Genomic DNA, 16,696 nt, shown 5'->3' on the forward strand with positions numbered 1-16,696 from the left:
GCCGGGACTCGGACCGGAGCCCCTGGCTGCCGAGGACAAAGGGCGGTCTCGGTCCTCCCGAGCCACCTCCCGGCTACCGCGCCCACCGTGCCCGGCGCGGGGCCACCGCCCCCGAGCCGCCAGCGCCCCGGGCCGCTTTCCGCGAGCGGGAGGGGGGAGGGGCGGGGGAGGGGCGGGGGGCGGCGCGACCCGGAGCGCGGGGCGCCGCTTCCGAGGAAAGGGCGAGGGGAGGGCGGCCGGGCTCGGCACGCTCCCTCCCTCGGCCGCTTTCTCTCACATAAGCGCAGGCAGAGGGCGCGTCAGCCATGCCCTGCCCCTGCGCCCGCCGCCGCGCAGCCCCGCGCCCCGCGCTCCCCGGCCTCGCCGCCGCTCCCGCCGCCCGGCCGCCCGGCTCGCCCCGCCGCGGGGAAGGGGAGGGCGGGGGCACGCGGGCTCCGGGGGCGCCGCAGGGCCCGAGCCTCGCGGGGCGTCTCGGTCTGCCCCCCTCGCTCCCCGAGGCGCGCGCCGAGCCGCCGAGCGGGGCGCCGTCCTCCCGCGCCCTCGCCTCAACTCGCCTCGCCTCGCGGGCCGCGGCCTCGGGCGCTCGGATGTCCGGTTTCCTGTGAGGCTCTGCCCTGACCCCGTCGCTTCGCGGGCGCTGGCCGGGAGAGCGGCTCGCAGCGTCGGGAGCGCCGAGCCCGGACCCGCTCCCGCCGCCGCGGCTCCGCGGGGTCCCCGGGCGGCCCTCGCGGACAGGGCCGAGCCGCGAGGCAGCCTCGCCGGGGCGCCCGGCCCCGCGCGCTCGCGGCCCGTCCACCATGCACTTGCTGGGCTTCTTCTCTCTGGCGTGTTCCCTGTTCGCCGCCGCGCTGCTCCAGGGTCCGCGCCGGGCGCCCGCCGCCGCCGCCGCCGCCGCCTTCGAGTCGGGACTCGGCTTCTCGGACGCGGAGCCGGACGCGGGCGAAGCCAAGGTGGGTGCGCGCCCGCGCGCTGCGGGGTCGAGCCACGGGGGCTTCGGGGTCGAGCCGCGGGGGCTTCGGGTCGCTGAGGACCCGGAACGGGCTCAGAGGGCGGGTTCGTGTTTCACCTTGTGTGCCTGGGCTCCACAGTTACAGCGCTGAGGGTAGGGTTTCTGGGAGGAAGGTTTTCACGGAAAATAGGACAGCAAGTTAGGCGAGCGAAGGGTCCGGAAGGTGGCTGGTGACAGCGATCATGCAGCCGCCGGAGGGCGGCCCCCGCCGGTGCGCCGAGCGCGCCTGGAACCCGGCGCGGGGAGAGCCCGAGTTCAAGCCGTCGGGAGGGCTCTGCTCTAACCTGGCAGGTTAGCGGGACTCCAGCGGCTCCCGGGCTTGGGTGAGCAGCCCTCCGAGGCTTGCTTTCCTGGAGAATTCCTCCGATATGGCATTTAGTAACCGGGCTTGAGGGCCTCAGACTGCAGATTCACTCGGAGCAGTTGGTCGAGCTGGAGATGCAACAGGATCTCCCATCACCATCACGCATGGCTTTTCAACTTAGTAAACGCTGCGTTTCTGAAATTTGGTCGTCAGGTACTGAAAAGTAAGGTGGATTTCCTTGTTGGTTTTTTAAATGCGATGTTTAACTCTTTGCCTAAAAAATGTTGCCAGGAGACTGTTGAGACATTGGGATTTTCAAGTGTCGTATCGTATTGGTGCTCGCTTCTCCCTTGATCTCCTGAAAGAGTATCTATTTACCTTAAGAGTTCAGAACTGACCTAAGGATGGAGAGTATGCTTAGAAGAGTTCTTAAATTCCTGAAGAAGTTTTATATTCCACAGAAGACAGGAAGTGTCGGTTCACACACTGGCAGTACCCCTGGCTGGAACTAGATTGCAGCACTTTATTTCACCTGACGGCAAGTAAAGGGCAAGGGGTGTGCAGTTGCCACCGTTGAGTGGACTTTATTGATTAGCATTTATCGAATGTGTGCAAATTAAATTGCCTTCCCGGTTTTATTTTGAAATACGCTGTAAGACTGAGAAGACTGAGTTTTGAAGAACCAAAATACCTTTGTGTTTAAGTTTTGGGAAAAAATTGAAATATTGGAATTTCAATTGTGGGATCAAGGGGGGAAAAAAACTATGAAGTAGAAACATATACATGAAAGTTCAGAAAAGAGCGCTCTATGTGCATTGTGAAATAATTTTCAACACAGATATTTACATTGGTGTAGTTATTGCCCTGAGAAAGTCTTCCTATCCTCAAATGCCACAAAAATGTAACCTTAGACCCACTAACACTTCCTGTAATTTAAATGCCTTGGATTTCATGGTATCCATTCACTTTGTTTCCTCCAACGACTTATTCAAAGTATGACTTAGGAAGGCAACTCCTCCCTATTGCCTATGTTAACTCACTTTGGTTTACGGCAAGAAAGCGTGAAATAGGAGGTGAAATGAGCAGCCTGTCCTGATAAGCCTAGAGCCTGTGTGAGAGTCGCTGCCTGCTGGGTGGATCCTGAATGGATGGATGGGCCCGTGTGTGCCTGTGTTTACGTCTGTGTAGCTAGAGGATAAAAGTTAATGTGTTTTTAGTTTTCAAAATTGTCTTCATTGGAGATGTAATGAGAGTTTCCCTTTGCCATGAGAATCTTTCTGCATTCTTGTTGGCTTTTCATATTTGACTGTCTCTTATATATTCTGTATGGTGAGTATGGGTTGATAGCTCTGTATGCGGTATGGACACTTTTCCACACGTGACAGCACTTCGTTCTAAGGCTCTGAGTTCCACAGACCACAAGGCAGTGTGACTCCCGCACCGAAGTGTTCCCCAGTGGTTGAGTAGCAGCCTGAGAGGGCATGTGTCATTAATGCCTGTGGCGAACTGCTGTGTCCTTGCCGGGAAAAGTCCAAGACACGTGGTCCAAAGACTCCATGTCTCTCCCTAGTGGACAAGACTAGTCCCTCATTTGGACGTAAGCCCTGGACGGGTGCTGATTGTTAATTTTCTGTGCTTTACATAAACCCCAAGAAGAGATTAGAGGAAGGTTAATAGAAGATGCTAGATATACATAATCCCCAATAAATGCAGATTTTTGGTAATTTACGCTTCAGAAGTGTTTTTTAATATTAAAATAAAATAGAAAACAGCTCACAGGCTGTGAACCAATGTTAGCCATACCCTTCTTCACCTCATCCCCAAAGCCATACAGAAAATTGGAGGTAAAATCACAAATGGAAGCCAGATCTCCTTGTTTCTAGACCTATATTTACTGTTATTAGGTTCCTCTTTCTAATTATTCATGGTTGTAGACTTACTAAAAACTTCTGAAGTGTTTTTCCCAAGGATGTTAGTGCAAGCAAGTCAACATCAGAAAAGTAAGGCAAGCAAAGTATTGCCTAATTATATAATTAAAATTAACCACACATGATGGGGATAAAAGAGGAAATATTTAAAATTATCATCAAACTAAAGAAACCTGCAAAACCTAGAAAAAGCACTGGATTACTAACTACAGTCATTTGCCAACGTGAGATTAGGTAGAGTTTTTTTTTTTTTTTCCTTACCTGAGAACAACCAGTTCACTGTGGTTGGTTGGAGTTGAGTGTGGTTTTAAGAGAAAGGTTGGTTTATGATTAACAAAAGGAGGAGTTACTTCATTACTTCATATCATGAAATATGCTTTTATTCCAAAAGGTGGGTTGGACTGGGAGTTTAAATACCTAGATCCTTACAGGTTGTTAGAGTAATAAATGCAAGGAGAGCATATCTTACATTGCAAATGCCTTTGTTAATAAAGATTGAACTCAACAAAAGAAAGCTTAAAGATTTACAATCTTGTGTCAATTAAGTGAATGATCAAAAAGATCAGGGCTTCCCTGGTGGCGCAGTGGTTGAGAGTCCGCCTGCCGATGCAGGGGACACGGGTTCGTGCCCCGGTCTGGGAAGATCCCACAGGCTGAGGAGCGGCTGGGCCCGCGAGCCAAGGCCGCTGAGCCTGCGCGTCCGGAGCCTGTGCTGCGCAACGGGAGAGGCCGCAACAGTGGGAGGCCCGTGTACCGCAAGGAAAAAAAAAAAAAAGATCAAATATTATTACATAGACAAATGTAACTTACCTAATTTTCTGTATTACATAAATAACTTTAAATATCCCTAAATTTATAGTTTAAATGCAAAAAACTAATTAGCTTAGTATTAACACTAGTTGCTTTAATGAGAATAGCTATTTTCAATTAACATAGTAAGAGTGCATATGGTTTATGGTGACTATCACAAAAAAAACTTCCTAATGATGGCAACTATTTTGTAACATGCCTTATTTTCTTTCTCATCATTTGTAATTCTGCACACTTTTGTATTTGTTTTATTTTTTTATTTACTGTTTCAAAGTAATCAGTGGCAGTGTTTCTCAAAATACCATCTTTGTGCTAACTGCATCTGAACTCCCTACAGGTCTTTAATTTTTTATTTTTTCCTTACCTGAGAACAAGCAGTCTCTGGACTTGGGTCTAGGAACATACATTTTTAACTAGCATCCTAAGTCATTCTCATGCGCAGTGACAGTCTTACACTCAGTATCTCTGGTGTGTAACGATGACTAATTTCATTGGTTTTATCATATTCATTACATAGTTTTTGTGTTTGCAGGGTAATCTGTTAGGGATGGGGCATCTTAAAAGACAGAAGCCATTTTCCTCTCTTCAAGGAGCTTGCAACTCAGGTAGGAAAAATAAAGCCTGAAGCACAAAAATACTGTGAATTATTGGAAGAAGAGTACCAGAGCATTGCCTGTGTCCTCAGGTTTGGGCAAGAGAGTCATCCATGTGGCCTAGTTGGTCTGGGTGCCTTGACTTAGGGCAGAACTTGAGCTGTAACTTGGATAGGAATTTCCAGCAGATGACTACATCAAACATCCCTTTCAGGTCTTGGATGGAGTGAGGAAGTGAGAGGGCAAGTAGAAGTGTTTGATGGCAGCCGAGGGGTTATATAGAGTAACAGTGAAGACTCTTAAATAAGAATAAGCTTTCAAGGTGGATGGAGATCACAGTGTATATGGCCTGAATCAGTTTAAGGAATTTGAATACTCTGAGTCTTGCTGTGAGTCTTGGAGGGTTATTCATGATTTAAGCACCTGAAAGACATAGGTAGTAAGGCTATCGGAAATCATTTATGTGATTGATTAGAGGTCCGACAGACTTCTGCTGGGGGCCTGATCTAGTTGAGAGGCAGCAGTAATAGTCTAGAAGGGAAGTGACAAATAGAGCAGAGTGAGGACAGTGGAGACAGAAGAAAGAGATGTTACAGAGGAAGAACCCATAGATCTGGTGACTGATTAATATGAAAAGTGAGGGAGTGGGAGAAATTAACCTTGGCATCAGTATTTTAACCATAGGAAAATGTTGGTCCTACTTGTAGGACTACGACACTACAGAGAATAGAAGAGACTGGTTTCCATTGATGTATGCTGGAAGCTAAAGGCATTATTCCGTAAGTCACTTAAGATTTTACTAGACTTAAGACTCTTTGGAGAAGTAAAATAAGCTTTACAAATTTACATCCCATAAAAGGAAAATAACTGTCTAGCATCAGTAGGACTTAAACTTTCAGGAACCGTTTGAGCTCTTGACAAGTATTATTACAATCCTGAAAGGAAAATTACCAGTGTGCATATCCTATTACCCTGCATTAGAAATGAGAAGGTAAATTTTATTCAAATAAAATAGGCCATAAATGTGGCTGTAATTCTTAATCATTTACTTGCAGCCTGCTCTGTGCTGCTTCTTGCTTCATGATATTTCTCTGATGTACTTCAGATACCCATACTTTTTCACAGTAACCAACCATCAATCTTTAGAAAAGAAGTTCAGTATTAGGGACATGTGAAATGTTTGTGAAAGTGGAAACCTTTGAACCCTCTCCCTCTCTTTACCTCACTCTGCATCAATTCATGTTAGAGGCTCTGAGTCTGACATAATTAGGTTATAACTGTAATGTCCTGAGTATCTGTAAGTTAATTTCATTTTGTTTTTCGCTACATCCCCCAGAGATGGATGTTATTATATTGTATTAAAGATGACGCATCTAAGACTCAAGTGACTCAACCAGGAGCAAGAACAGAGCTTTTTTCTTTTTGAAAAACTTTTGCAGCATGTATTTTAGAAAAGCGTGGTAATGGGTTTGAGCCTTTGGGCTTTGCTAAAGAGACCCACTGTCCATACTCCCTTCCTCCTGTAAGCTGTAGCAGTGTGCAAGGGGGCAGAGAGAAGTATTGCTGTACAGCGAGGACCCCCTCATTACTTTTATTTCGGCCACATTCCCCACAATGGAACAATCTGAAAGAAACCTGGACTTTCTTCCAGGGTTCACCATATGGTGCCCTCTGATTAAAGATGGATCATAACTGGCCTAATCCATGGTACTGTTGCAAGAATGGCTGCAGAGCTGGAGGCCTAACGAGGCCTCCTGACGATAATTGAACAGTTTTTCTAAGTTGCAGTAATATGACTTCTGTGAAGCATTGTGATCTTACTCTGTCAAGTGACCTCTCAGGATTAATTGGATTTGGAAAGAACAGACTTTAGTTGCAGAGGCATGATACTTCCTCCAACGTCTAAACATTACCTTGTCCCCCCTTTCACCTGTTACATCATTCCTGGCGCATAAAAGCATTCTCTAAGTACTACACAGGCCTACTTTTTGTTGCAAAACACATATTTGTCACTTCAGATTTGTACAAGTTGTGAATTAAGGTATCATTAATTTTTCACATTAGAAATACTAGTGTAGCAGAGAACTTTAAACAATAAGAGGTAATAGTTCATTTGATTTATAATGTGACGCTAAAATTTACTGTAAATATTTTAGATTTGGCAGTGTAATCGTTTCTTCTGAAATTTACTCAGGCAGATTACTCAGGTGCTTCCAGCCCTCAACTGATTTACTGTTTTTTCAGAGTTCCTAGTTTAACTGTTGGAGAGAGAAGAAGTTGTGTTGATTTAATTCTCTTTATTGCGCATCCATGATAGAATCAAATAGGCGCCTTAAATTAAAATACCTTTTGCCGGTGGATTCTTACCCTTTCCTGGTACTGATAGCACCCTAGTAGCTATCAGATGTTAGAAGGGATTCCTGATGATTCCTTTTCTGCAATTCTGAAACCCCAAACCTCATTTTCGTAAATTATTTGGTGCTATACCTTGATCTGATCTGACATAAAGCTATTTATAGTCTTTATTTATCCTCTTAAGTTTGGATATATCTGAACTTCATTGAAGAAATAGTGATGTATTTATGAGATGCTGCCATAGACCTTGCTGGGGGTTGGGAGAGAATTTAAATGTATATGGACTGGGTTTCTTGAAAATTCTGGGATCTGAAGTTCATGCAATCCCCAGGGCTTATGGTAAGGGATTGGACTGGAGAGCTGTTCTTTTCCAAAGGGCTTCCTTCCTCAGTCACCTGTTGCCTCAGTGACAGCCTGGAAGGGAAATTGAAGGACTCAAGAAGGAGGCCCTGTGGACACCCTTACCTCCATTTTACCCATTAGAACAAGATTTATGTACTTTTCACTCCAGATTCTCATAGTTAAATCTACTTCGATTCAGGGGCATTTTAATTAAGTCTCACTAGCGGCAGCTTCAGTTCTAAGCAGGAAATTACAATGCAGTGAGTGATACAAAAAAATGTAGAGTGAGTGATTCCTGTCTATGACAGGAATCAAGAAACTTACTCATTAAAAATACCAGAAATGAGTTCAACTATAAACGCAGACAGTATAAGGGATTTTTTTGGTAAGAGTCTCCTGCTTTACCACAAGTCGTTGGCTAGGCTTCTGGGGTATGCATGGGCAGTCATGGGAAAGGTGGGGTGATGTTGAGTCAGCTGTGAAAAACGGGTAGATGCCGGTTACAGAAGGGAGGGAGGGAGGGGTATTTCAGATATTGGAGTGTGAGAGCAGAGTACAGAGGCTAGTAATGCCACTGCGGTCAGGGGGTTTTTGGGCAACTGGGAGCAGACCCCTTTGGCTGGAGAGCCCAGAGCTTCACGGGAAACAGAAGGGAATATTATGTATTACTGATTTTATTTTTAAAGGCATTTGCCATTTATTCAATGTTCTAAAGAAATAAGGTTATCTTCATAAGTGAATTTTCTGGACTCCCGAAAAGTTAGCAGTTTTAAGTATAAAAACTCAAATTTATCACGTTGATTAAAGTATACTATACATAACTTCATTTTAATGACTCAGCTATAATGAAAACAAGAATTACTGCATTCTTCCATTGCCCTTTCTGCGACCATTATTTACCACCTCTGCTATGTGCAGTCACTTCTGCACGTTTTAAAAATTTATGTTTTCTTCTCTCTTTTGCCTCCTTTCCCCCAAGGCTTCTCCTTTACTTCTGTTCTTTGATGCTTGGGAGGTGTTTTTGTTTTTTATAGCTGTGACCCCACCATTAAAGAATTTTATTTCAGCCTCTGGTGATCTCACCAACTACTTCAAGAATAGCATTTGAAATGGGATTTGGTTGTATGTAACAAGAATCTAACTTCAGTGTCTTAAGCAAATTTGAGTTTATTTTTCGTGCCAGTGGAGTTAAGGGCTGGTGCCATGTGAAGCTCTCTTTGGCTATCAATGTCCCAGACTCTCCCACACATTCTCCCCCAAAGTTGCAACAAGACTAATTCCTCTCCAGCATTATGTCTGATTTCAAGGAAGGAGGAATTAGGAGACAGGAATCTGGTGCCTTAACAGGAAAGCAAAGGCTATCTTGAAATCTGTAGTAGATTTGCACTTATTCTTATTGGACAAAACTGTCTTTTGGCCATCCCTAGCTGCAAGAGAAGCTGAGAAATAAAGCACAGGCAACTTCGAACAAGATTGGAACTCCCTTTATGTGGAAGAAAAGGAGAATGGATTTTGAGTAGCCTGTGTTTGGTTTGTAACATTGTATCAATATGGTTTCTAATTTTGTTTTCTTTCTCCCACAGATTTCTCACTTTTTTCTCATGCTTGCAAACTTAGTGCCTTCCTTGTATACTAATGTGAAAGATTAATATTATTGAAGGATTAAATTTTAAGTTATATGAATGTTATTATGTAAGACCTTTTGACTGTTCAAAAGATTTCAAGTTTAGTTTGGAGAGAGAGTTCTTACCTGAAACATCTGTAGAACATGAGAATTTAAACTTACTAATTTTGTTGTGTCAAAAGTAGGTGTAGTAACAGAAGGGGAAAACTTGGGAAACCTAGTACCCTCAAAAAATATTCAAGTTATGTAGATTTCTGTGTAAGAAAAATCAATACCAAATCAAGCAAATATAACATTTTTTTTTTTTTTTTTAACATCTTTATTGGAGTATAATTGCTTTACAATGGTATGCTAGCTTCAGCTTCACAACAAAATGAATCAGCCATATATATACATATATTCCCATATCTCTTCCCGCTTGCGTCTCCCTCCCTCCCACCCTCCCTATCCCACCCCTCCAGGCGGTCACAAAGCACCGAGCTAATCTCCCTGTGCTATGCGGCTGCTTCCCACTAGCTATCTACCTTACGTTTGGTAGTGTATATATGTCCATGCCTCTTTATCGCTTTGTCACCGTTTACACTTCCCCCTCCCCATAGCCTCAAGTATACATTTTTAATTTAAATTTTTTAATATTGGTGTTGGTTTTCCTTTTACTCTGTATTTTGTGTGAGGTTGGAAAGAGAAAATTTTCTAATTTTACTTGACTTCTTTCTAATGGATTCATCTCCCTTGCTTAATGCTTAACTGTAATAGGACTTTCTTCAGCCAACATGCTCACTTTTTCCTGTCACTGAGCTGTAACTTTTGTGAGACGAATTTGGTGTTTGTGGAGACTTCCAGTGTCCGTGTGCAAAGTGAGGGACAACTATTGTCAGATCACAGGCTACTCTGATAACAGATAATCCTGACCTTACTGTGTTGATTTTCAGATCACCAGCTTGTGAGAATGGCAAAAAAAGTACGCATAAGAGGGAGATGGATGATTAAAATTTCTTCACACTACCAATAAAACACCAGGTACAGATTCAGCTGGGTTGTCCTCACAAAGGAAAAGCAGGGGTTACTTCTCCCAGGTGGAGTGTCCACGGTCTTACTACCAGATAGAAGAATCTTCACGTGTGTTCTGTGGTTTCTGCCTGCACCTCTTCACGTGTCTTATACATTTACTGAGAAGGAAAATGGGAAACGGAAGCTCATAAGCATGTACTCAGTGCATGTCTGATGCTCATGGAGCCCTTGGGCACAGTTCTCTGTTATTTCTTCATTACCTTTAATATTTTGCCATATTGATTTTGTTATTCAAATTTGTAAACCTATGTGTTAAACACATTTTTTTTTCCAGTACGCAGACCGTGTATCAAATGTAATGGGAATTTGACATGAAAAGACATTTCGAACAGAGAAGGAAATGACTATTATGAGTGTTTGAAGTTCAAGTACTTACCTTGTTTAATTTCCATAGATCATCATCTGATACACTAATAAGATTGGACCAGTTTATGTTATCTTAAACTTTTCCCCCTGCAACTGGATTATTTATCCTTAATGGTTTGAATTATTCTTCCTAATCTGCCTTAGGGGCAATTTTCATACGTGCTGATGTTGCAAAGTAGTCTCCATTAGAATTTAATTACTGGATGCCCAGCGCTGATTCTTTTGTTTTTTAAGTGCATTTTCTTGAGAAAAGTTAAGTTTTGCACGTTCATTGGTGATTTGCACTTTCATGTGAATGAACGATGAGAGTGTGTTAGGGCAGAGGGAGAGAAGGAATGGGTATGTACCTAGAGGTCACGTCACAATCGGCTACTCTGAAGGTGGAGGGGAGGCAGAGGAGAAGGTGCTCGTCATTCAGAAAAGCCAGACCTTCGTGCGTGACAGCTGCCGTGGAATTCTCGTAACGGTTATTGAACTCTTTATCCTGATCACTTCAGACCAGCTTGGCAGGGTATTTGTTGCTCAAATAGGAGCTCAGTTAGTTTTTCAGGGGCAGTGGTCCAGAGGACACAATAATAGAAATACATAATTTCAAAGTTGAGTATATGTTAGATACTATTTTTATTCTCTGTTTGGCAAGTCTGCATTGAGAATTTATTCCACTCTGCTTCCTCAGGGAAATAGCCTATTCAGGTCGCTGGAAATAACATGTCAGGTTTGATAAGAGACTTCATATGTAGCCAACTAAACCTGCTAAATATATTTAGAAAATCATTCTAGTGACTAATATCTTAAAGTGTTTCCACAATAACAACGTTGGTAATGTTAGGATTTACCCTTTTGCGTTGGAAATGACTTGTCAAGTCTTCAGAGAGACTTTATGAGCAGCCGAATATACTTGCTAAGTATATTTAGAAAGACTTCTACTAATATAAAGTTCTGTTTAACATAGCCTCTTCATTTTAAGCAGTCATACTGATTGAAATCATTAGGTAGCTGGGAAGAGAAGTTAACTTGGTTTTTGTTCGTTTAACGTTTCTAAGTATTTTCCATCTACAATTGGAAGTTTCAGTGTGTAGGGTTACCAGGAAGTAGGATTTTCAGGGAATGCAGGGGCCCAGGTTTGATTCCCAGATAATTCAAGTATGCCTTCTTTAAATATTCCATTTTATTTTATTTTTAGAGTGCATAGGATAGTGGAAACAGCATGGACTTTGGGGTGGGAACTGTATTTGAATTTAGCACTGCACTTGGGAGGTGTATGATCTTAACACTTCGGAGTCAGTTTCTCAACTCTAAACTGGGGGAAAGAGTGTGTACCTTACAGCATTGTAAACTCACGTGAAATGCTGTCTCGCGTTAGCTACTGGTAGAACATTAGTTCTCCGTCGAGGGCCTGTCAAAGTCATTCAATGCATCAGTGGGATCCCCACTCTTGTCTTCAGAGTCCCTACCTGAGGTTTTTTGATTCAAGGTCCACAGATGGAATAAAGTTCACCTAAATATCCATTTATTAATATAATATCTGCTAGCTCAATACATTTTAATAACATATGAATAAACATTGCTCTTTTCAGCATAGCTGTGACCTCCCCATTGCCAAAGCCCGTGTACGACGGTTAGGACTCCTTGTTCTGTGCTCTTTTATGCAGTGGTCAGTCAGGTGTGGCCACAAGAGAGGCTCAAGAAAGCAAAGTCTATCATACCCGGAGGAACGGGTCGCCAGGGGAGGTTTTGGTGAAGAGGCAGAAAGCAACAGCGAGGGGGAAAGCTGAGACTACATACAGCCTTCCTTGGGGTTTCCCAGGGAAAGGCGAGGCAGGGCAGCTTGGACAGTTAGGAATTGGGGAGTTTGAATAATTTCAGTGGCACTAAGCTAGAGGGGCGGTCCGTCGTTGCCTGGTACCTGGCCCTGGGATGGTTAAGGCAGAGGAACATTGCTTCCTGGAGTGTTTGGGCCAGAAGAGAAGGCCAGGCTCTGGATGGGTTAGTTTGTCTATCAAAGGCATGCTCCCAGCTGAGCGCTTCTAAGAACTGGCCAGCCTCAGAGCGGCAGTCTTTCCCCAACCAGAAAGGTGTTTAAATTTTGAGTTGTCAAAACATCAGAATATGCAGAAAATTTTAAATGTATACAGTGTGTCCTACTACTTGACTTGGCAACATTCGCAATAGTTGATCTTTCCTTTTCTTGATACGCTGTCTCTCTTGGTTTTCTTTGACTCAGTGGTTCTCTTTCTTGACCTCCACTGCTGGTTGTTTTTCTTCTAGAATTTTTAATATTGAAGTGCCAGGGATTCCCCGCCGTGTCCTCTGTTCTTACTGACAACCACTCACTCCCTTGGTGGTGTAACCCAGTCCCATGGTAGTAAATAGCCCCCAAATTGGGTCTTCAGTCCAGATCTCTCTTCTGAAGTTTAGAAGATATAACCAATTCACTCTTCCACTTTCTGTTTGGCATTTCCACACTTCTGATCTCCTCCACCCCTGGTGAAATTTGCTCTTTCCACAGCCTGCCCTAACTCAGTCAGGGTGACAAATTTCCTTAATTGGTCAAGTCACAATCCGTGGAGTCATCCTTGGCTTACTTCTTTCCTACCTCGTATCCAAATTCATCAGGGGATCCAGTCCTGGTGGCTAAGCCTTCAAAGAATAATCGAACCACTTCTACACGTGGCTTCTGCCACTTCTCTCACCTGAGCCGCCATTGTCTCTCGGGATCACAGCATGGTCTGCCCACTAGTCCCACTGGGTCTACCCTCAGCCACCTCGTGGAGTATTCTCAACAGAGCAGACGCACTAACGCTTTTGCACTGTAAGTCATGTTACATCCGTCTCTTATTTAAGGCCTTAAAATAGCTCCCTATTTTACACAAACTAAAAGGCAAAATCTCTGCAAAGGAATAGCAGTCAGGGTCCTGCAAATGTTTTAGTTGAAAAGAACTTAATGAGTGGTCTGTTTTATAGAACTGTAGGTTTTTATGAAGCCCCCAGAGACCAGCAGTGGCGGGAAGTCCTAACCATCCTATTCTTGCAGGGCCAGGATGAAGGGAATGGTGTTATCAACCCTGGAAATTGCGGGGCACCATGGCCGAGGGGCTGCCCAACAGGCTCTGGAACCGTGGAATGCACACACTTTCGTGTCTACGGCGAGGCAGGCAGGAAGTGAGGGGAATATATATCCCAACCTATTTTTTTGTTCACGTCCTAGTCAAACACTCGGTTTTGTTAGCCTTTTCCATTTTAGCGATTCTGGTGGTTCCATAATGATTTTTCATTGTGGTTTTGTTTTGCCTTTCCAGAGTGACTAATGAGGCTGGAGATCTGCTTATAAGTTTTTTGCCTGTTTGAATATTCTCTTTTCTCAAATGCCTGTTTAAGTATTTTGCTCATTTTTTTCTTTGGCTATATATCTTTTTTAAATTGATTTTTTAGAATTTCTTTACATGATTTGGACCCCAGATTTTTGTAAGATACATACATGACACATATCTTCTTCCATCTCCTACTGGCCTTGTTTTTATTTTTTCGTTTTTGTTTTTTTCTTTTTTTAATGACTGGAACTTTTAAATTTTAATGTAGAGTGAGTGGTTCCCTCTTTTTCCTTAATGTAGAGTGGTGTTTCTTTTTCCTTTATGGCTTTTCATATCTTGTTTAAGAAATCTTCGTCTATTCAGTGTCATGATGATAGTCTTATAGAAGCTTTATTGCTTTACCTTTCATGTTTAGATTTATAATCAACCTGGAATTGATATTTGTATAGGGAGGAGAGTATGAATCAGGATTGTTTCCACTTAGATGTCTAAGTATCTCAGTGTCTTTCCCACTGCTCTGCAGTGTTATTCTTGCCATCAGTGATCTCTCTATACGTATACAGTTTTTTTCTGGACTCTCTGTTTTATATTTCACTCTGCTTGTCTTGCATCAGTATCACACTGTCCTAAATTCTGTAGTTTCATAGAAAAACTTGATGCATGGCACAAATACTTCTGATTTGTCCTTTAATATTGCCTTGACAGTATATGGTGGGATTATTGCATTGAATCTAAAGATTGATTTGGGGAAAACTGGCATGTTAGCAATATTGAGCCGCCTTTTAGGTCTTTTAAAATTTCTCTCAAATAATATTAAAACACTTTAAGTTTTCCTTTTGCATAGAGGCCTTGCACATCTTCCTTGTTGGTACCTAGGTATTTGACATTTCTGAAGCTATTGGAAAGGGATTTTTTTTTTGTATTTTATTGTCTGTTTTTCTGGGTCAAGTATTCTAGGTCGGCATTTATTTTCTTTCCATACTCTAAAGATTTTTTGCATCATCTTCTGACCAATCTTATTATCACTTCTTTGAACAAGAAATGATTTTCATTGTTGGCTTTTAAGGTTTTTCTGTCTTGGATTTAAGTAGTTCTGTTACACGTTTAGGTGTAGCTTCCTTTGTATTTAATCTGCTCGGAGTTCATAGCAGTTCTTGAATTTATAGCTTGGGTTTTTTTTATTACTTTGAAAAATTCTAGACTATTATTTTTTCAAATATTTCTTCTGCCCTGCAGTCTCTATCCTTCAATTGAATGTATGTTAGCACTCTCCACTGTCCCCTCTGTGTCTCTGTGTCACTTTTCTGTGTTGTCTATGTCTGTTATGCTTTTTCTCTAGTTTTCTCTGAATGTTTTCTACCGATTTACATTCCAGTTCACTAGTCCTCTCTTTTGCCCTAATACTATCAGTCCAATCTGCTGAGATCTATTTTTAGTTATTATATTTTGCAGTTCTCAAATTTCAATTTTTTTAATAAATTCAGTTTCTTTGCAAACATTCTTCATCTTGCCTTCCATTTTCTTAAACATACTAGTCACCATGTTTTACAATACCTGTTTCAATATCTGGCTCATCTGTGGTTTTATTTGTATTGTCTATTTTTTCTAGGTTTTTTTTTCCTCTTAGTCTTATTTGTAAGTATGGTTGAAATTTTTTATTGAGTGTCTCACATTGTATATGAAAAATTATAACTGTCAGAATTATGCTGTTTGGGTTTTTTGTTTGTTTGTTTTTCCAGAGAGGGTTTCCGGTATCCTCTGGTAGTCAGGTAAATTGGGGACAGATCACTCCAATTCAGTCAGAGTGTGACTGAAGTCAGTCACAAGTCAGAGGCTTGTCTCCAGTCTTTGTGAAGGTCATTCTGCTCTGGTTTACCCACATTGCTAGGGAGTTGTCATTCAGAAGAACCATTTGAGAGCTTATGGGTTTATGCAGTCCTTCTTCCTTGGCAGGTCCTGAACTCCGATTTTGGTTTTCTCAGCACCATGATACTGTTGAAAACGTCCTTGTGCTTTTCAGATTTTTGTGTGGTTACTTTGCTTCTTGCCCTGGGCGCTTCAGACATTAAGCCAAGTGCCTCAAGAGGAAAACCATAAGTGTCAGACTTGTGTCTCTTGTGTTACCTTCTCTCCAGGATCTGAGCCCCTCAAATCCTGACTACTGCAGCCTCAAACTTTAGTGTTTTACCTGTCCATCCAGAGCAGAAAGTGTGCCAGACAGATAGAATGCCAGAAGTCTCACCTTTTTCTTTTACCTCTTTGACCTTTTCCTGGACTCTCAGCCTCTTTCCCATCCATGGACTGGCGTATTACCCGAGGGAAAAAGTAGCCCTCAAAATGTCAGTTCACTTCTTTGAGTTTTTTTTTTTCCTACCCAGGATCTCGGCCACTGAAGCCTGGGATGCCTCTACAGTTTTGTCTTCAAGTAGGTGTTGGCTGTTTTTAATTTTATCTCCTGTTTTCTAATTCTCAGCAGGAGCATTGTTTTGTCACAAGGTGCTCCATCATGGTTAGAAGTGGAATTCACTAAATAAGCCACATCTGAGTCATGATCGTGAGGTTAGCATGGCTTAGTGACTGAGGGAACAAAGCTTTTGGATAGGCTCATGGTTTAAATTCCACTTACTGTGTTTGAGATGCTTACCCACTGGAAGTTCAGTTTTATCTGTAATCAGAAAATCAGACTTTTTTCATAAGATTTTTGTGAGGATTAATGGGAAAAAATGCACATAAAGAATTTGTTGCCCAGGGTGAGTACAACTTGAGTGCTTATGTAATCTCTCATTTTTCTCTTTCACTTCATTTTTGGCTTCCTAAAAATGCTTACTTTCTTATTAGATCTTCACTATATATGGAGACACACACACACACGCACACACGTGTATATATATATGTGTGTGTGTAGATAAGTAGATGGAAAGATAAATGGATGGATGCACTTTATCAGAAAGAATCTGTTCTACCAAACTGTCAGACACGTAAG

At 42.7% G+C, this 16,696-nt stretch overlaps 1 protein-coding gene across 4 annotated transcripts in view; it reads left to right on the forward strand.

Annotated features, from left to right (window-relative positions):
• Positions 1 to 662: 662 nt before the first annotated feature.
• The window catches only part of VEGFC (vascular endothelial growth factor C), an 80,079-nt gene continuing 64,045 nt past the window's right edge, over positions 663 to 16,696 (forward strand). Inside the window, exon 1 of one of the 4 annotated variants that reach the window (XM_019921627.3) lies at positions 663 to 950. In XM_019921627.3, the coding sequence (XP_019777186.2) occupies positions 798 to 950 (153 nt within the window). In that variant the 5' untranslated portion in view covers positions 663 to 797. Of the gene's footprint in view, positions 951 to 1,516; positions 1,537 to 16,421; positions 16,464 to 16,631; positions 16,692 to 16,696 lie in introns of those variants that run through there. The other 3 variants (XM_019921628.3, XM_073798672.1, XM_033848816.2) reach the window with 3 other exon arrangements.

This window comes from Tursiops truncatus, chromosome 21, assembly GCF_011762595.2.
Source record: "Tursiops truncatus isolate mTurTru1 chromosome 21, mTurTru1.mat.Y, whole genome shotgun sequence".
In the NCBI taxonomy this organism is placed as follows: domain Eukaryota; kingdom Metazoa; phylum Chordata; class Mammalia; order Artiodactyla; family Delphinidae; genus Tursiops; species Tursiops truncatus.